The following is a 20,700-nucleotide window of genomic DNA, read 5'->3' as shown; positions in this document are numbered from 1 at the left end:
ATTTATTTTGGTAGTTTAATTTGCAATTTAAAAATTTTAAGCTTCATAATTTAAAAATAAAGGATAGAATGCCACTTTTAAGCTTCACTCTCGATTTCTATCTAGATAAATCGACTATAGTCTATAATTCTTCAATGAGATTGCATCACTATGCCTTGAATCTCCAATAAAATATCAATGTATCTCAAACTCTTAAACTGTACTCTTCTCGGTTCTCACTTTTTCTGAGCCAGCCATTTACTAAATCCACTCTTCATAGATTTTCACAAATTTTGATAAAGCCCCACCCATCATGTGACTGGAAGTTTCACCTGAAAAAATCCATTCCTAATTCCCTAACAAAAAAAAGTTACGAACATGTGCAATGTAGAGAGCATAGTAATATTTCTCAGCATTTTCAAAAGGTTTTCTTTTTTATTGATTAGCTAATAAGAGTCCTAGATTTTTTGCACAAAACACCTAATATGATCAAAAGTACACGGGGGTAGTGGCGGCATTCTACAATCTCACCGCTCATACAATGCCCCCCTATCATATTTTAGTATGAACACAAGTTTTAGAACATGGACAAGTACAGAATATACACAACATTGTTTGAATTCAAGAGTCTAGTAGTTCAGACTTCAATGGTGCACCTGAAGATGATCCAGAGCTACCATTCTGCTGATAGAGGCTGTTTGCAACCATAGAGTCACTAACCAAACCCACATCCGCATCATCAAAATTGAGGGCACCTCGGACCTTGCGGTTGCTGAAAACAGTGACAGATTAAATTAGGACATCATGTTTTTTTGGTAATGCATGTAACTCTCAAAGGTAAAAACAGAGAAAGTAGCATGCATACCCATTCAAACGGTTATTGATTGCGGTCAGGTCTTTTGAAGGGCTCTGATATGCATGAGTGCTCTCCCCAACACATGCATAATAGCTTTTTGAGCTATGTGATATTAGAGCATCCATCTGTGTGTGCACATAAACAATGAATGCACTTATATTACATAAAATAAAACAAAATTTTCCATTTCAACTATATGCTTAAGTGTTATGTAGTGAGCCTGAGGACAAGTTATAACCGCATCATGTTAGTAACAGCACTATTGCACAACAATTACAGTCCTCACATGCTCCTTCCTTCTACAGTACAATGTCAGATAGTCCAAAGAAGAAAGCCAGGCAAATAAATATGTACCTTAGACGATCGTAACGGAGAGACATAAACATTGTGTGAGGCAGACACTTTTTTGGGGGACATATCCGGGAGGCTTGGAAAAGGTGATATTTTAGGAGACCCGGGACAGTGAGCTGGAAAGAGAAAAGCATACAAGCCAATAATGGAGTGCGGAACTAGCATAGCAATAGAAGTCATGAATATAATTACTTTCAGTTTAGCTAATAAGCAAGTACCGTCATTTTTATTAACTTCAGGCTTTCGGTCACTTTTCATGGTTGCTCCACCAGGGCCAAGTTCAACCAGCAGTGGCTTTACAGATGGAATGAAAACTTCATTGTAAAATGAAATGATGTCGACATGATCCTGTCCTATTCTCTGTTTACATGCTCCATTACGGCGTGCCGATGACCAATCAACAAATACACTGCGAAAAACTTGGGGTTTGCAATGAGGTTGCTTTCTGTAGTTGTATATAATCTCCCTAAAGGTTAGGCTCAGTTGTGAAATCTGCAAAAGAGTATGGAATGAAGAAAGATAATCGAAGAAACACACATGGCAATATCAAGTTTCTAAGCCTCAAGAGAAACCTTTGCAACTCCGTAGAAGCAACACAAAATGATTTGATCAATATGGCGGTTGAAGAAAAGAGATGTCCATTGATTTAGGATCCGCTGGAAAAGACAGTATACATTCTCCCTTATCTGCTGGGACAATTGTAGCCTTTCAACCATGCCACTTATTCTGACTGCTCCCAACTTAATAATCTAGGAAACAAAGGAAGTGTACACAAGTTTTAGTGCTTAAAATGAACCAGAGAAGCAACAAATCATTAAATCTTAAACGAGCACATGAATCAGAACAAGGATGTAATAACTCAAGTGGACGTGATGTAATGTAATAATCCAATTCCAAGAGGCAACTTATGGGCCCACTAAATTAAAAAAATTAGTTATGAAATGAACTTTTAATGACAAAACTGTGTAACATATAGCTCACAAGTCCTTTTAACAATCAAGGTTATAAGAGTATGATGAAAGTCCAAATACCTTGCCAAAAAAGATGTTGATCCCAGTTTCTGCACATGTTTCCCCTCCACCTCCTGGATTTGGTTTTGTTGGACTATCGGAAATAAACATTCAACAAAGCATCAAAAGAGGGCAACAGCAAAGTGGTGAAAAGTCAAAATAATGAAAAATTACAAAGATAGCTACTTCCAGACTCATCAAAGTTATACCTGGCAAATGCTGACTGCAAAGGAGGTGGAGGTGGTAGCTTTGACTTAAGGTTGCTGAAGGGAAGAAGCCGATCTTTTACTGGTGAAGCGAAAGAATTACGTTCCACTAACACATTTCGATGTTCTGTACAGAGACGCTTTGGTGATCTGGTATCCCCATTTTGAACTGAAATCATTTCAATGATAGACATGTTAATGAAATTGAAAAAATATGTATTTTTGAACATGTGCTCTTTGAGAAAGAAAAGGTGTGAAGGGAGAATGGAGAAGGAACAAATTTATAGATCTTAATAGATATCCATGGCAACAACTTTATGCAATGATGAACTAAGAATTATATGAAGAGAGAAAAATGTGACTTAAAATCTTCAAACTGAGAGACAGAGAGCCATTACTTGGTGAAGTCTCAAATTTAGGCAAGGTAGGAACAGGAGGCAGCCCTCCATAAGAAAAGTTAATATTTATTGCAATCTCATCCAGTGATGGCATTGGTTCAGCTAACAGTCCAAGACGATTGATTTCTGCAGAAAGGGCAGGTCTAGCAACTGCCAAAGAATTATACATTGAGGAACCCTTTTCCCATACCATGCTCTCCAACAGTCGTTCTTCCAATGAATTCAGATGTCGCCTCAATTCTCTGGGGAGGGATTCTTCATGTCTAATGAAACTTTCAATCACCTTGCTCAGATCAAAAGCTGTAATCCCAGTCCTCTCCAGTACTGCAGGGAACAACATTGTTACAGTCTTGTGAGTTGCCAGGACCAATTCTGCAGAACATGCGAGCATACACCTATGAAACCTCTCATTAGTAAGTAGAGAAGTTAAATTAGTTGCATGAAGTGTTTGGGCTTCTGCTCTGCACATTGCCTCCAATACCCTATAGTATAACTTTAGTGCTTCCAATCTTCGCTGTTCGGCCCATATATTGTCCATGAGATTTGCACTTTGCAGGCCTCCAGTTACACATCGTTCCCCAAGAGGACTACTAGGAAAAATAGCCTGCAATATAATCAGAGTTCTGCGCACCACATCACTAGTAATGTCCCTGTCACATGATGCCAAGAATCGCTCTAGCTCTTGTGAGGGCTTCGGTGCAAGTGGAGAAATGACAGTCCGAAGCCACTTTGCAGTTGTCATTGCGGTGCTTACAGGGGTGGCGGCTGCCATCTTTGAATTTGTGCTACCTGGAATGCCATTAGCACTGGACGCAGGAGAGCGGTGGGGTGAGAGTGGACTCATAACAGTCTTAGCAGGCGATGCTATCGAATCAAATTTCCTCTACAGAGTGCAAAGGTAGGTAATTTTAGGTATTAGTCTTATCCAAGATAAAACTACATGTTAGAACAAATTTTGCATTAAAGATACCTTTAGACCACTGGCTGAAACTGAACTACCAGACAAGGTTCCTGAAGCTAGCAGGCTGTCATCCTCATTAATGAATAGCCTCTCATCCAGTTCACCCTTGTCATGAATCATGACATCATAGTCTTTTTCTAAGATGTTTAAACTAGATGGCAGAGACAATTCCTCCATCAGATCTTTAAAATAGGTCAAGCTATCTGCAAAGAGGGATAATAAACACCAGTTTAAGATATTATATATTAATGATGCATGAATAACCAATGACAGAAGGCGAGTGAACCTCTATCAAAATTCTCTAGGTTTTCAGTTTCGCATTCAGATGCCAAACAAGGTTTCTTCTTCAATATATCTGCTATTAAACTATTGGCTATCTCCATGGTCTTCCTCAACTCATCTTCTGAAGTGTTATATATTTTGCAAAGTGAAGCGAGGAGGTCAACACCTTTGCTACTTTTCTTAACTGCAAGAAATGTTGATAGAATTAGAAGAAGCCACTTTTAGCCCACCACCAAAATAGCCTTCAAGTAAATGAGTGTGTGAGCATAGAGCAGGCCTCCATGAAAAAGAGCAAGAATAACTAAACAAAATGCAGGGAAGAAAGGAGAACAACGACAATTACCAAAGCGTGAAGAGTCGTTAATGTTGAAATTCCGAAAACGAGCAGGGACATGAATAATTAAGATAGCCTGTAATAGATGCACCCAGCAAGTAAGAAATTGTTTCCTTTGTTCCCCCAACAACAAAAAGAGTTACCAAACAATTATTTTATTAAAAATTCAAGTGTTTGAAATTCTAACAATTCTCTTTAGTCTATTCTATTTCTATGTGAAAAAGAAAAAGATATGAAACATATTCAGGGAAAACCCAATGCTGAAAAAGACTAAAGCTACAAGAATCTAACTTACCAATATTGAAATTAAACCATTGGTGCAAGTCACCAAGTTTATGAAACGGCTGAAAGCATGTGCACGGAGTGCCAAGAAAAGTAACCATCCAAACCGATGGTAATCAGATGCATGAACAGTAACAATTGAGTTCTTTTCGACATTTGCATCAGGTGCAACAAAAAATTCTCCAAATATACGTTTATAGTACCTGGAACCATCAAAGTTATAAGATGTCATGTCAAGTAAACTCATATGGCAATGTCCGCATGTTGCACTAATTGCCACATAAGACATTAATTTAAGAAGTGGATGCAGACAATGGCCACTCACTTGCTAAGGATCTCCAACTGAGTAGCATTGGCATGCATCTCCTTTGCCTGGTATAGACATAGAAAAATAAATAATGGCTTTATAAAAAAAAGGCTTCCAAGGAATACAAAATACAGAGACCATCACACACATGCTGATACACACATATGAACATAAACTATGCAAAATGTAATCATGACTCCCTGCTTAGTCATACCTTAAGCCTATTTTCCCAATCCGTGCCATATAGATTACTTAAAATTTGACCAGCCTTGACAACAAACTGAGAAAGCTCTTTAGAAAAATCTGCAATGCTGTTGAATACACGATAAATGATAACAATAAGTAATATACTTATATGACAATCTACAAACTTATATAGTAGGGAAAAAAGCCAGTAAACTTCAATCATAGATGCTAGAAAGAAAAGTCAGTAAAATACTTAAGATTCGCTGCTCTCAATATACGACACAAGGTCAGCCCAGTGTTCTCAACCTCTTCCTGCCCACTCTCCTCACTATTCTGAGTCAATCTCTTGACTGAGTATAAAATAAAAGCAAACCAGTACCGCTCTGCATCTTCAGACTGGAAAAGAATTATACAACCTCATCAATTCAAATAAAAAACTTCAATACAATTTATATTTTGCACTTAAATAAAAATGAACTTATGTACCGTTCCATTCCCCATTGATGAAACATTTGTCAGTAGAATATGCTTGGTTTTTCCAAACAGATTCATTGCTTCTTTACAGCTTTTCTCATCCAAAGCCAGCCCATTCTGTGATTAAAGAGCACATCAATGTAGACTTAAATGGGTAAAGAATCACAATTTAAACCTCAAACAATCTGTCTACAAGCAAGCAGAAATAAATATATGGACATTTCCCCTGTTCTGAGTCTACTTCTTAACCAAATCTCAACCTGATATGGATTTGGGAATTGATTTTAATGCCAACCCTATTCGTTTTCTCGCCACCCAATTTTACCGCACTTATATGTGCGGGAATCAATTACACACCGCATTGATACGTGCGGAACACAAATTATACATTGAAAGTGCGGAAGGGGATGGCATGCGGATAGCATTAATATCTATAGGGATGGCACTAAAATCAATTCCCTGTGGATTTAACTGCCTTAAATCGTAAGTCTGATCTCTCTCTCTCTCTCTCTCTCTCTCTCTCTCTCTCTCTCTCTGGGTTCGCACTTGGGGCAGGGAACAGCTGAGTCCAAAATATGCTACAGTGAGGTCACAGATAGCAGAGAAGCCCTAATGAGAAACAAGTTCAAACCATATTAACCCTCTGCTATGCATAACGAGTAGTTAGCTTTATAATTATAACAAACGTTAAATCCCTGTGATTCAGCCGCAATTTGCGCAAAGCAATGAGTTTCCGGTCATCGCCAACAGCTGGTATGCTCCACCAAAGTCATCCACACGGGTAATGAGTCAAACATTAATGAAGAAAGTCCACTGAGCAATGAAACAACCAACCTTGTTGAGTTATTATTTAAAAACAAATGAATGTGCTGATAATTACAAATGTTTAGACAAAAAAATTCCATTAAATGATTTGTCGTTTTGTTATAATATGGTGCATTGTGTTTAACGGTTACTAAATGTATTTGAAAAGTTGAGTGGCTAGCTCCCCTAATTTTAGTGTGCGCATTTGAGCACTTCCCGGCCCACATCAGCCGTGAATATGTAACCAATGTCACAAGAACAGTGAGTTCCCCAAAACTTTCTTTGCAAGTAATGTGCTATAGCTCCAACACGTGCAAATGACGCGGTAACTCAACCCATCAAATACAGCAAATAACCATTAAACACAACGCGTCATATCATAACAAACCGACAAATCATTTAATGGAAAGATTTGGTTAAAACAGTTGTCGATATTAGCGCATTCCTCTCCTTTAAAATAATAACTCAAATAGGGTCGGTGAATTCATTGCTCTCTGGACTTTCTTCATTCATGCTGGGCTCATCACCGGCGTTCCCACCTCCCACCTACTGTCTCCAAAAATATTCTTCTAGCCTTGCCCCAGTGAAAAAAAATTAAACTTGATCCTTTATCATATATCAGGATGTGAAAGATGACCCAGATGAGGAATAAAATACTACTTCACCCATATCACTAAAATTTTTCATCTAACCTTCTGAAAAGATTAATTTTTTAATCAATAAAAATAATGTCAGTGGCATCCTCCTATGCCTCTCAAAAAAATGGAAATTCAACTAGGGTTAAGGGGAGTGTATCACATGGCTTCGTTTACATCTATACCCACTAACCAAAAAACATAAAGATCATAACTTTATCCACAAAAATCACTAGAAACAAGCCCTACACACAATTACAACAACATAAAAACACCAGAAAAAAATCTCACAAGAACAAAAATTCAGTAACAGATAAAATTTCACATAGAACAGATGGAAAAGACTGAACCTTGCAAAAGTCAGCGAAGCGGGAGTCAGCTTGGTCGGCATTATCAACAGAAGGCTTGACATCTTCCATGTCAGCTGCAGCTGGAGGACTCATGCAAGAACCCTAATTGGCGCAGATCGTGCGAAGAGGGAGATGAATTCGCCCAGGAAGGTCGGTGAATTGCAATGAGGAACCACGATGATGGTGTTGAATCAACAGAACCCTAGAGAGATCGAGGAAACAGAGCTGAGAAGAAGAAGAAGAAGAAGAAGAAGCAGCTGAAGAGAGAGAAAGAGAGAGAAACGCAGTAATTCTGTTTTGTTTGGTTTGGTGTGTACTTTTTATTTTGTTGATAGCGTTTTTATGTTGTGATTTTCTTTATCATTAAAAAAAGGAAAAAACAAAAAAAAGGTATCATGTTTTGGCGCCACTTGTTGTGTCTTACAGGTTTTTCCCGCCCAAAACATAGGCTGATGTGGCATGAGGGTTGTTTGGTAATTTTGATATTGTCTTGGGTTTGGTCTTTCCTTATCAAAAAAGGTTGTTTTGGTAAGTATGGGTTGAGGCCCGTGTTCCTTTGGTTTTGTTTTGTTATATCAAGTGTTACATCTGAATGGATAAGTGTTATTGAACAAAAAATAAAGAATGGATAAGTGTTAATTGACCAAAAATAAAGCGTTACACTTACACATATGAAGCACTTGATGTATAAATAAATATGATTAGGAGATAAAACAGGGATTATTAGTTTGTTTGGAAACTAATAATGGAATTGTGTAATAGTCACAACCTAGTAAAATATAAGCTACTTTTAATCAAAAATAAAATAATAAAATAGAAGCAACAAACAGTGGCTTTTAAATTTTAATAAATATAGGCTGTTTCAAATGGTAGGAAAGAAGAATTAAACATACACAATAACGTTCCTGATTATCTCCCCAATTCTCTCATAATATATAACACGTGTGTTACTAGGGTTTTGTGGTGGACGTGGAGAAGTATTGTCTAATCTACCTCATGGTTGAATATTAGAGTGAGTCTTTTTAGTAAATAAAGTGGCAATAACTCCCCAAACTTTTTACATAAAACTCTCCCCTCACATGACTCGAGAGTTTGCCAGTTTGGTCTCAAAGAAATTGAGGATTGGATGTGTAGTTTTTTTTCTAGTTACACTTAACTTTGTTTTTATTACTTGGTTGTTTATTCATATTTTTTATAGTTTATTTAGTCTAGTACAGTGTTATCAGACTCGGACCAGTGATCGACTCGGTCAAGGCACTGGGTCAATGAGTCAATGGTTCAACCACTGGGTTATTGGTTCGATTGTTTGACTCGGTTTATATTAAAAAATTATAATAATTTAAAATGTAACCTTAGTATATCATATATATAAAATAATATGTATTCTTCCTAACAAGAAGCAAAGTGGTGTAGTGAAAATTTGAATTAGCATATAAACAAGTTTAAAACATAATTCAATAATTAAGGTCTTGCTAATGCTACGCCATCAGCTAATAAAGGATATATCCACATGAAACAACTTGTATATAATCTGGTTTCCACTTCAGGCTAACTAAAAAGATTATCAATTTGTCAATTTTTTACAACCAAAGCTTAGTATTCATATTCTTTAATTTGTCCTCAAAGAAAGGACAAGAAAACTTTGCAATACTTAACTCATTCTATATTAAAAAAATTATATGAATTAATAACTTCATAATAAAAACACACAAATAATTTACTGTTAAATATAATATATAAAAGTTATTATTATATTTGTTGGTACTATTGTTTGACACTAATATATATACTGTAGCTAGCATGTAACCAAAAAAAAATACTGTAGCTAGAAGTATTAGTTGTTCGTTGCTTATTAGTATTATTTATGGTACTTGTCAAATAATTTATTATTTCTCTTTATATATATAATGAAATGTATTCATGATAACAAAACAGTGCCTAGCCTAGTGGTAAGGACCATAACATTTAACCTTGAGAGAGTGTATTCAAATCCAAGCTAGGCCCCTTTTCTAAATTTTTTTCACAAGTAATAAATGCTGGGAACTTTCAAAAAAAAATGCTGAAAATAAAAAAAGACTCGCCGGTTCAACCAAGATTGGCCGAGTCTCCGGTTCAACCATAAAAACCGGCCGAGTTGACCGGTTCACACCGAGTGGCTTGCATGGCCGATCCGATGCTCGGCTCGAACCGATCTAGGGTCTGGTTCCCGGTTCAACCGGTCGAACCGGCCGGTTCGAGCCGAGTTTCACAACACTGGTCTAGTATACTACAGGCAGTGGCGGAACTATAATTTTTTGGAAGCCTGGGCAAATTTTGGACTTGTCGCAAATTTTTTTAGGTTTTTCTTGAGCAAATAATTTGTTCGAGAAAAAATCAAATTATAATTACAACCCTAAGTATTCACTAGTTACTAGTCATTATATTTATGTCTATACAATGATACCAAAAAAGGACTAATTAATTAAAAAAAACGAAAGGCCCATGAGATACAATTTTTAGTAGTGCCATGAAGGGCCCAACAAAAAAGAAGAAAAAGGCCGCAGACCAGCCAACAAATTCAAAAAGAACAATAAAAGAAAGAGTAAAAAAACGAAAAGATGGGCCAAAGGCCCATGACATGATCAGATGGGTCATTTTAGGGTTATCAGAATTCACACCCCTTTTTCTTAATAAGTTTGTTTTTTTTTTTCTATTTTCCACTCTCTCTCTCTCTCTCTGCTGTTGTCGTTTCTTTTTCACGTTCCTTCTTCTTTTTTTCTTTACCTACTATGAAACCCTAGTTGCTACCTAGCCTGCGCCGCCAACCTCCTCTTCGCGCCGCCGGCCTCCTTGCCAGCATCCTCCCTGCGCCGCTGGCCTCCTTGTCAGCCTCCTCTCCGCGCCGCCAGCCTCCTTGCCTTTGAATTTGGCCCTTTTTTCTTTTTTTTGGCCCCAAAAGGTAACCTCGTCTAAAGAAAAAAAAAATCCCCAAAGCTCGGGCATAGGCCCTAGCTAGCCAGGCGGTGAATCCGCCCCTGACTACAGACTGGACGTATGGTGCTAGAATCTTCGAGTTGATGATTGTAAATCGTTATAAAATACAAATGAAAATTTATGTATAGACTAAGTATCTTCACGACTAATACAATAGGTAATAGATTATACTACAACACTTATCTTTGACTACCCTTCAATATCTTCCAAATTTTCCACGTTCTTGAGACTTGGCCTTCACCTCTTCACATGTCCTTCAGACATTTCCCCTTGGTAACTTTATTTCTTGTTGCCTTAAAATACATAAGAATTTAAATTGAAATACCTTTCAGCACCTCTCAAGAGGAAATTATTACCTCTTCTCCAACATATCTTAATCATCTTCAAACAAAGCTTGAAGATAAGAAAGTTACATTCGAGCTCTTTTTTAAGACAGTTGATAGTCTTTCACATCATAACTTAGACACTTTCCATGTTTAAAATATAATGTCTTCCACTAGAATTAGACATTTTGAAGAATCTAACACAAATTCTCTTATCAGTCTTGTTTTGCTTGATAGCTTACCTCGAGAATTCAACACGAACCCTCCTTGTTGTTCTGTTGCTGGTTTTACCTCAAGAATTCAATACGAATCCTCCTAACTGTCTTATTGCTTAATAGCTTAACCCGATAATTCAACAAGAACCCTCCCATCGTTCTTGTTGTTTGACAACTTGGTTCAAGAATTCAATATGGATCCTCTCAATTGTTTTGTTACCTGACAACTTTGTGTTTGCTGATTCTCTATTAAGAAGATGTACTTTCTCTTTTTCTTCGAAAGTATGACTTAACCACTTCTTCGAACTCAAATCAAGACTTTCATGAACCCCTCACTTTCTTACACCGTTAATCAATCACTTAAACAACTTGACATTCAAGAGCGTTCTTTTTTCCCAAACTTCAAACATAACATCTGGAATGACCCATTTAAGCAAATTTATTTACCTTTCTTTTATTCCCCAAGTGGAAGAACTAGGTCTAGATTACTTAGATCTAGATTCCAACCTCTTAAATTTGTAACAAAAAAGTTCAATCAAACACACTATTTTTTTATCATTTCACAATAGACCCATGTTATTATTCTATTCTCAATGAACATGTCATTTGAACTTGTTTTTTTTTTTTCTCAATAGATGCTATGTCGTCTACCTTTCTTCTTTTAGAAGCCCTAAGTAGTTGAAACACTGTAACAAGCTGTGCCTGTATCGAACCGAACGTTGTCGTTGCTGGAGCCGAATGCTGCCTTCGCCAGAACCAGATCTTCATCATCGACGCGGTTCCTACCGTTGCCTGGGATAGGTAGCGAAATTGCAATAAGCACTTGCTATATTCCATTGGTTTCATCGAATAAATGTTTCGGAGCGTTTTTTTATTGCCAATCTGATATTTGGGGCTTCTTAATGTTTTAGCAGATTTTGTGGCTAGTGTAACAGTGGTTTGATTATGATATTTTTTTTGCACATCATATGTTTGACGAAATGTCAAGTCAACTATATGGAACATGTTTTTTCTTGGTATAATGTAAATTCATTCCAGCACTGAGTTTGAGCTTCAGAAGATGATGTTTCATTTCTTGTTCCATTACTTTGTTGTCTCTAAATACTAAAATAACAATAGATTAAGCTTGACCAATGACCATGCTTTCTTTTACGATTTGTTCAGCCAAAAGCTTCAAATAAATTGAAGATATGTTGATTTGGGATTTTGTTTATCAATCTACATTTTGCACTTTGCACAATGTGTCCTCATCAGTAAAGGTAGACTGAGATTCTCATTTCTATGGGAAAAAAGTTTTAATTTTAATAGAAAGATGAAAAATTTATGTTAACGAGAAAAATATTCTGTATATATTCTGAAAAGGCCAAAATCTTAAATATGGTTTTTGGACGTATTTATGATTCTGAAGCTGAATTGTTTTTTTCTGATGTTTGTATTGTTGTTACCTTGCAGCAATGACATTGTTAGATATCCGTTCACTGCTTCTATTCTCAGCTGTTTTTCGTGTTATACTAATTGTATATGGAGAGTGGCAAGATGCCCATATGGAGGTTAGATACACTGATGTTGACTACCTTGTCTTTTCTGATGCTGCATCTCTAATGGCTTCGGGCGATTCCCCTTATAAGAGAACCACATATCGCTATTCCCCCTTGCTTGCGTTTCTTCTCATTCCAAATTCATTTGTCCATAGCGCCTGGGGAAAGTTTCTCTTTTCATCTTCAGGTATGGACAAGTTTTCTGATGTAGTTTCTGCAAACAGTAGTGTTGATTTTCCATGTTGAAGCAATTTAGATCACTTGTTTTAGGAGAGCCTTTTAGTCTATGGCTGCAAGTTCTAATTTCATTATCAAATGTTAGTTTGGGAGCATCTGTATAATGATAGATTGGTGGATTATGTAGAAGTGATGATGCAGATTTTGTAAATATACTATTTGGCTCCTCTAAGACGCATGAAGCATTTTAGAGACAAAAAAATGTGGATTTGTTGAAATGATTAGAAAACTAATGAAGTGAATTTTAACAATTTCATGATTTGTTTTATATATGAAATGAGTTTGAGTTAATGTGTTTTTGGATAATGATTATGTTGAATGGTTTTCCAATCATTATGTCTAAGCACATGTTTATCATATCTTAAATGCAGATATACTTGTCGGATATTTCATCTACAATATTCTAAAGCTGCGGAAGGTTCCTGAAAACATCTGCAACTACTCTGTCATGACATGGCTCTTTAATCCATTTACCTTCACCATTGGGACACGTGGGAACTGTGAACCCATTGTTTCTGCCATGATATTGTGGATCATTATCTGTCTTATGAAAGGTAATAGTAATTTACAGATTGTAGTATTTTAGTATGTAATCCTTTCTATGTCTTTTACAGTGTACTGGTACATTTGGCTTTTTTGCAAGACGTAGTTTAACATACCAGGATAAAGGCACTATTAAGGAATAATCTTGTATTCTGTATTGCAGCATATTTTAATACTTTTTACCAAGCACTCATCACTGAGAATTGAAATGTTTTCATTTCGATCCCTGGTAAACTAGTTTATCTTTCCTGCCAAGCATTCTAAAAGCTTAAAAACTAGTATAACATAAGACTACTAGGTACCCTTTATTTTATGAAGGTACCGGTACCTTTAACCATTAGTCGCCAATTTTCAGCCTTGTGTCTTATTAATTGAAATTATACAAAAAATTGCTGCATTTATACATCAAGTTTGTTGGACAAATGGACAAATAGTAATCATTAATTGTTGAGAGTTGTCAGTACCCTACAAAAAGAAGTTACTGGAGAAACCTTCTAGTTAACGACTTAAGTATTTTGTTTGAATCGGGGGTTAAAGTAGAATGCCTTTTACCTGGCTTTCGATTTTCCTTTCTAATTTTGCTATCAATTTGAGAAGTTTGAGTCTTACATGTGATTGTTAGGCTTGCTGACGGTATTTTTTTTTCTTTTATTTTTGTTTTATTCCCTCGTTTGCAGGTCGTGTGTTACAGTCAGCATTTTGGTATGGAGTTGTTGTCCATTTCAGGATTTATCCTATAATTTATGCTATTCCTATAATCCTGGTTCTTGATCCGAACTTCTTCCCATCTGGTCAGAAACCTGTCCTACGGAGCTGGAGTGCTGTTCAGGGAGAGAGACCGAATGATGGGGATGGCTGGTGTGCTTCACATAATTTATTAAAAAACTTGTTCACAAGGGACAGGCTGATATTTGGACTGGTCTCAGGATTGGTTTTCTTCTTCTGCACTGGTCTGTTATTCTGTTTATATGGGTGGGAGTTTCTACATGAAGCACTGCTGTACCATCTTACTCGTACAGATCCAAGGCACAACTTTTCCATCTATTTCTATCACATATATCTCCAGTACGGGCATGATATTTCAGTGTTGGAAAAGCTTATCTCCTTTTTGCCGCAGTTTGTGGTTCAGCTTGTTCTCATTTTCCGCTTTGCACAGGATTTACCATTTTGCCTATTTGTGCAGACTGTGGCATTCGTGGTGTTCAATAAGGTTTGTTATGAAAAACAGAAAAATAGAGGCTGCAATTTTCAATAGTGCTACATATTTTCATTTAGTAAAAATTCTTACATAGATTTCAGTGACTTATATTGCTTATTTCAAATTCAAACATCATTGTCTATATTGGAGCCCTTTTGGTAATCATCCTTTAAATCAACACGCTTCCTTATATTTTAGCATAAACATTGCAGACTATCATTTGATTTTGTTGTCATGCAGGTGATTACAGCACAATATTTCGTTTGGTTCTTTTGCTTGCTGCCTCTAATACTCCCATGGAGTAAAATGAAGCTTAAATGGGATGGATTGTCTTGTATTCTTTTGTGGGTTGGAGCTCAGTCCCATTGGTTAATGTGGGGCTACCTGCTTGAGTTCAAGGGTAAAAATGTCTTCTTACAGCTTTGGATGGCTGGTTTAGTGTTTCTAGCAGCCAACATATTCATCCTTGTCATGATTATCCGCCAACATAGATGTACTTCAGTTTTTAGATCTTTAGAGCATGTCCAGTCCAAGAATGTTGAAAAGCTTGAGTGAGTCACCCTGACCCATGCTTGAACAGTGTATGATTTTCAATTTTCATTCTTTTTGTTATTTCCCTAGATGTGCTTCAGTTTTGGAAGGTTAACAAATCAAGTTCATGGCTACAGTTAATTTTGAAAACTGATAATCATGTTGAAATTTGTGTTTTCCCCCCTCTAAAGGTGAACAAATAGGTGAGTCAATGTCTTCCCTTTTTCCCCAGTACATATACATATACATAATCTAAAAGAAATGAAGTCAGTTTTATTGCTTCCTCAGCTCTTTGTTCTTTATCTGCACTTGAAGGGTCTGTTTAGGGAACACTGTCCTAATTATTTTTCTGTACTACATTACGTCAACCAAGCTCATCCCAAGTCCCAACATTATGCATTACGTCACCCAAAAAAAATAAAAGAACAGAAAAGTTATTTCCAGAGTTTCTCAAAAATGAATAAGATTTATTCACTTGTTCAATTTGTAATGTGTTATGATGCGAACGCATTAAGATTTAAGAAGAAAAAATGTGTTTACAAGGAAATATATAAGGAGATTTAATCTAGAGATGCTCTTATTATTTTTTTGGTGGTCAACGCGATCTTTCATTTTAAAACAATGGCAGCTTCTCTAAAAGAGATGCACATTACACTATTAAACCAAGGAAATTTATAAGGTTTACTGTTGAACCAACCTATATTCTCACCGAGACAAAGAATGGTCTGAGTTTAACAACATCAGAGCTTGGAACATCTGCATCCTGGTTGGTTAGAGCTTGGAAAACTTGCATCCCGGTCCGGGATGCAAGTTTTCCCCGGTTGGTTAGCTCTTCTAGCAAGGACTATTCTATAGATAAGACTTGAATCTAAATTTTACTTACCACTTGAACTAATCACCCGTTTTTATTTGGACTTGAAGTTATGTATAAATTTGTATATTGCTTTTTTACCACAATTGGCAAGAAGTACTCCGGGTTAAATTGGAAGAAATGAGAAAACTTTTAATAGAGGGGAGGAGAGGAAAGAAAGAAAAAAACCCATATTTAGTTTGATTGAACGGGAGGAGAAAGACAATAGGCTTTCTATTATTTGGTATGCAAGGGGAAGAAAGACACAATTGTAAGTTATACAAGGGGAAAACTTTATCGTAGTTTAAGGTGACATAGAATTGTTAGCGATTATATATGAAAGATCTATTTTGAAATCAACAAAGTAACTGGAGATATTTTAGTCAAAACAGTCTGCAAATTATAATTCATTGTCAATAATATCCCACAAATTATTTTTTGACAGAGCGCAAGGACATCACACAAGACTTGAAGAGTTATTTTAACCTTCCACTTTCCCTTAACTCCAAATTTTTTAGCCACACTAGAGTTTTTAAGATATTTCTATTTCCCTCAAATCATATAACAAGGTCTTGGGCATAATATGTTATAAATGAAATTGCATTCAAACCATCATATGAAAGCACAAATCTAACCGAAATTGAGTCCTAAATTACAGAATCATCAGAGACACCCTACAAGCTTAGTCTTACTGGAAGGGAATAGAGCAGTTGCAGAAGTTCTAATTTTACTATAACAAAGACACATTTTAGAGCAAATAAGCCAATAGGCAGAACAGCATATAACATCAAGTCTTCTTGTTCTTGTGGCTTCAGTTCCATCCTCCCGCAACATTTTCAAGATTTCTGCAATATGACAAACAGAAGGTGGGGTTTTATCTTAAAAAAAGCTAGATGAGACTTGACATGCAATTGAGATGAAAATATAAAAAGACAAGCTATTCATATGCAGGCACCATTTCTTACCTGCATTGGAAGGTACAATTTGAACTCTGGGGGTAGTTCCTCTTCAGAGTAGAGGCGATCAGAGAAATATATCCTTCTCAGGCGACAATTTGCGTGGACCTGAACTCGCAGCGTCTCCACGTAATTAGTGCCATATGCTCTCTTAGTGAAATCAGCTAGGTTAAATTGGATTTGATTCCACCCGTCATCCATTTTCAGTGGCATGGTACAAATGTAGGGCTTTACTCGAGTGACAGCCTACAACATGAAAGTAATAAAATAAGAAATCACTTGTAAATTGTAATGCATGTTGAAGGTATTATAGATAGAAATCATATCACTGTATTTCAGAAACTAATATTTCACCGGAGTATATAATAAAAATGAATTTGCTTGAAAGCAAAATTCTAATGACTAAGACTATGTTTGCATATCAGTTGACATAAGTGCAAATGGATGTTGGAATGCACATCAAGACAATAAGTTGAACAGAACTTTTCTTATATATTACTCAATTGGTATCTAACCACAATAAAAAATTGTATGAAACAACAGAGTTTCAGTCATTGCATCACTCAATCACGCAAGTCCTTTTTTAGGTCTCTAACGTTCAACATCTAATCGGAGTCGAGTCAGCGGACCCACTTAATTGGGCAAAGCTCTTGCAGTGCCTATTCTTTCCACTCACAAGACTAAACCACAAAAGTCTAAAACAGAATCACTTCATTATTCCGTGTTCATGGTATGTAGAATGAACAAGACGCAGATTAAAAAAAAAAAGAATGAACAAGACAATTCCAATTTACTCAAACTACAGGGTGTATGATTGTGCTCGCCAACAAAACTCTAGTGGGAAGAGTATCCACTTTGTAGCAGACTAAATCTGTATTGCCCATACTGTGTGATTTCCTGTTAAAATAGCTAATTAATTTTTATACCAAATTATCAATGAGTTAATACCACCAACTTTGATATGTTCACACTCCTGTTTATCTTACATCTCATTTTCACTATATGTTTTTCTTTCTATCTCATCTGTTTCTATCACATCACTCATCATATCAATCATTTCTCTTATCTTCTTTTCCTATCTCTTTCTGAAAGAGTAGAGTGTAAAGTTGTGAAGAGAACATTAATCTTAACACCACCTTAAGGAGACTACTGTGATTGACATTGCTTAATCTCAATAATTTTGCAGTTACAAACGAAAGCATCATGTAATTTGAATTAATATAGACCTTTACAAGAATAACTAGAGAAGAGGGTATGTCAAATTGCAGATTCTATCACAGACTTGGGTAACGACACTGGGATTCTTCGAAAGACTTTCTAAGTGTTAGATAAAGTGACCAGATAAAAGAACTATGTAAATGTGTTACTAGTCAGAAAATCAAAATTTCCGGTACTATTACATATTTACATGGGAAGCAAGCACTCATGCACAAAATACATATCAAAGAAAACAACTGCAAGGTGTTAGCAAACTCATAAGACAAGCAAACATGGGCAAACTTACACACTTGGAAATTAGAAGCTCGAAACCGTCGTCGGACATTCTTATCATCCAAAACTTGAATCTCAAAAGTGAAAAACTTCTTTAGATTCTTGACAATCATAACCAAGAATGGAAGTTTTATACCAAGTGTTGCAGCTGGGTCAGCTGGGCATGTAATGTATGTGGACTGAATATTTGATCCAATTATTTCCAGTACATTTGATTGTATGTCTTCATCTTGTGGTCGTTTTACATGGCCATTCACAACTAGAAAAAAAATTCCAATACAAAATCAGTAATACAATACTCGCCTTGAATATAAAAGTACGATAGGTACCATCATTGCAAATCACAAATGTGTAATACAAAAACTATTTGAGACAGTCCCGTTCCTCAAATAAACCAAAAAATAAAACAAGGCATTGACCAACTAATGGAATCATATCAAATTTTTAGAAAAATTATCTAACTCTATCTCATATGCTTCAAAGTCAAACTATGTAGCAGTAGGACAAGGAATAGAATAAATATCCCAGAGATTCAAAAGTTCTCTCTAACTTGGTTACATTTTTATCAGGCTTCTTTGAAACAACAACCTAACCTTATCCCACCAGGAGGCCAACTGCAAGAGTCAATTAATACCATTGGGATCTATCAAGAACTAATTTTTCAATAATACTATTTATAATAAGGTCTTATTCGTGGTTTTTCCATAAGTTCTCCTTAGTCTTTATCTACCCCTTTCAATCAAACTATCTTCCATTTGATCTACTTTTCTCACTAGATCCACGACCAAATAACATTAAACAAGTTTCTGTCATCTTCTCCTCTATAGGTTCCACTTCAAATTTCTCCTGAATGCATCCATTCCTATTTTTTATTTTATTTTTCCCCATTAATCTACTTCAACATTCTCATCTCCACCTCACTTTTTTTCCATTCTGCTTCACATTCTATTTCCTAACATTCACTTCAACAAGGGAATAGTCATTAAATATAATTTAAAGATATCGCTAAGCATATACTAATTACTAAATAAGACACATGGATTAGAAGACATGGAATTTTCAACTGAGAGAAATGTTAACTTAATAAAAATATTTTGTCAAATAAGAGAAAGTGACCCCAAAGAATAATCAATTCCCTTACACAACATGAATGATGGAAATGCCAATATTCATCCCTCACCGGTGCGTGAGAAACTAAGCATTTCTTCATACATATTTTGCATATCAATCTTTCATGACATGCCTAATTAACATTCAAAATGATAATGGAGTATATTATTTCGACTTAACAGATTCATATCACTTCAAGGAAGCATAAAAAATCTAAACCAAATAAAAAAAAAATACCACCAATGCTACTTCAAACCAGAAAACATTTACCTTCTTTGTCCCATATCTGCAAAGGTTTGCTCCTATAAACCAAAAACAAAAAACAATGCAAAACTTCAGTACTTACATAACATCAAACATGTGAAACAAACAAACAAATCAAAACACAACATACCCAAGGCTGTATAATATGGAAAGAAATCCAGATTGGAATGTGTTCTTGAACATTTTCTGCACTGAAAAAAAACCCAAAATAAATAAACAAAAGAAAAACACACGCAACACATTCAACATACAAATTCCACACACAACAATCTGAAGATGGGGTGATTAAGAAAGCGAATTAGCAATCTGAAGCCCTAGGGTGAGGGAAACATGAATTTTTCTCGCTGAGGAGCAGTTAGCGATAAAGGAACACAGAAAATAATGGAAAGATGAGAGAATCGGAACCTGTTTGTTTCCAGGGAAAATCTGCGAGCCGAAGAGGATTCAGCGGGAAAATAGTGTCGAGATTTTCGTCACATTCAGAAGACCCAGAAGCGCAAGACTTCAATTTATATGAAGATAGAACTCGTAGTAAATTCATAATAGTGATATTTGGGCTTAAATACATGTTGGACTGGGCGGGACATAAAGAAGATTATGTCCCGCCCAAAATGAACAATAAACCATTGACGATAGCCAAGGCGGGAAAGGCAACATGACGAGCTTCATTGCCCTCCCTTAGGTGATGGACCCACAAGCCAGCTGGAAGATTCCTTTGGATTTGTCTTATGTGTACGGGGATTTGGGCCCTGATTGTCAGGCCCAAATATAGGAAAGATCCATATCATGACCACCCCCTCTATAAAAGGGGAGGTCATCCACTTGTACGAGACCAACTTTTTCAGCATTAATGAGAATATTCCTTTTATGGTAGTTTTGCTATTTTAGTGCTCTGCAAGGGTTTACCTTTTGTCTTTCTCTTACATAAGCTTGCCCTAGTACAGAACATTGGCGCCGTCTGTGGGGAAGACTCAGCTCTTCCGGTGACAGAAGGAGGAATCGCGAGCCATGGAGACTCGTTCATACGGCGTAGGTCGGCGCGATCATCGCCGGCGC

General features: G+C 36.3%; 3 protein-coding genes across 4 annotated transcripts; 1 reads left to right on the top strand and 2 right to left on the bottom strand.

The window, feature by feature from the left end:
- Positions 1 to 394: 394 nt before the first annotated feature.
- On the bottom strand, positions 395 to 7,734 carry LOC130745392 (retinoblastoma-related protein 1). The gene is made up of 17 exons (XM_057597605.1): positions 7,416 to 7,734; positions 5,639 to 5,743; positions 5,406 to 5,548; positions 5,181 to 5,277; positions 4,985 to 5,031; positions 4,673 to 4,862; positions 4,387 to 4,453; positions 4,048 to 4,227; positions 3,771 to 3,964; positions 2,801 to 3,683; positions 2,406 to 2,571; positions 2,218 to 2,290; positions 1,759 to 1,935; positions 1,405 to 1,678; positions 1,190 to 1,302; positions 845 to 960; positions 395 to 751 (listed from the first exon to the last, which is right to left on the bottom strand). Exons 1-17 carry the CDS (start codon positions 7,506 to 7,508, stop codon positions 601 to 603), a joined length of 3,069 nt encoding a protein of 1,022 aa, XP_057453588.1. The 5' UTR covers positions 7,509 to 7,734; the 3' UTR covers positions 395 to 600.
- A 3,789-nt stretch (positions 7,735 to 11,523) lies between these two features.
- LOC130745391 (GPI mannosyltransferase 1) lies at positions 11,524 to 15,256 on the top strand. Its single transcript, XM_057597604.1, has 5 exons — positions 11,524 to 11,727; positions 12,379 to 12,651; positions 13,073 to 13,255; positions 13,922 to 14,454; positions 14,683 to 15,256. Exons 2-5 carry the CDS (start codon positions 12,381 to 12,383, stop codon positions 14,995 to 14,997), a joined length of 1,302 nt encoding a protein of 433 aa, XP_057453587.1. The 5' UTR covers positions 11,524 to 11,727; positions 12,379 to 12,380; the 3' UTR covers positions 14,998 to 15,256.
- Positions 15,257 to 16,407: 1,151 nt separating this feature from the next.
- On the bottom strand, positions 16,408 to 20,200 carry LOC130745390 (uncharacterized). 2 transcript variants are annotated; one of them, XM_057597602.1, is made up of 6 exons: positions 20,050 to 20,200; positions 19,775 to 19,835; positions 19,651 to 19,682; positions 18,288 to 18,529; positions 16,789 to 17,025; positions 16,408 to 16,668 (listed from the first exon to the last, which is right to left on the bottom strand). In XM_057597602.1, the coding sequence occupies exons 1-6, from the start codon at positions 20,183 to 20,185 to the stop codon at positions 16,660 to 16,662; spliced, it is 717 nt and encodes a 238-aa protein (XP_057453585.1). In that variant the 5' UTR covers positions 20,186 to 20,200; the 3' UTR covers positions 16,408 to 16,659. The 2 variants fall into 2 exon arrangements, with proteins under 2 accessions (XP_057453585.1, XP_057453586.1); XM_057597603.1 differs by having other exon boundaries at positions 19,775 to 19,830; positions 20,050 to 20,186.
- Between the last annotated feature and the right edge of the window lie 500 nt (positions 20,201 to 20,700).

Source organism: Lotus japonicus, chromosome 3 (assembly GCF_012489685.1).
Source record: "Lotus japonicus ecotype B-129 chromosome 3, LjGifu_v1.2".
NCBI lineage: Eukaryota > Viridiplantae > Streptophyta > Magnoliopsida > Fabales > Fabaceae > Lotus > Lotus japonicus.
Note: the sequence above shows the minus strand (reverse complement) of the source record. Positions and strands in the feature narration are given on the sequence as shown.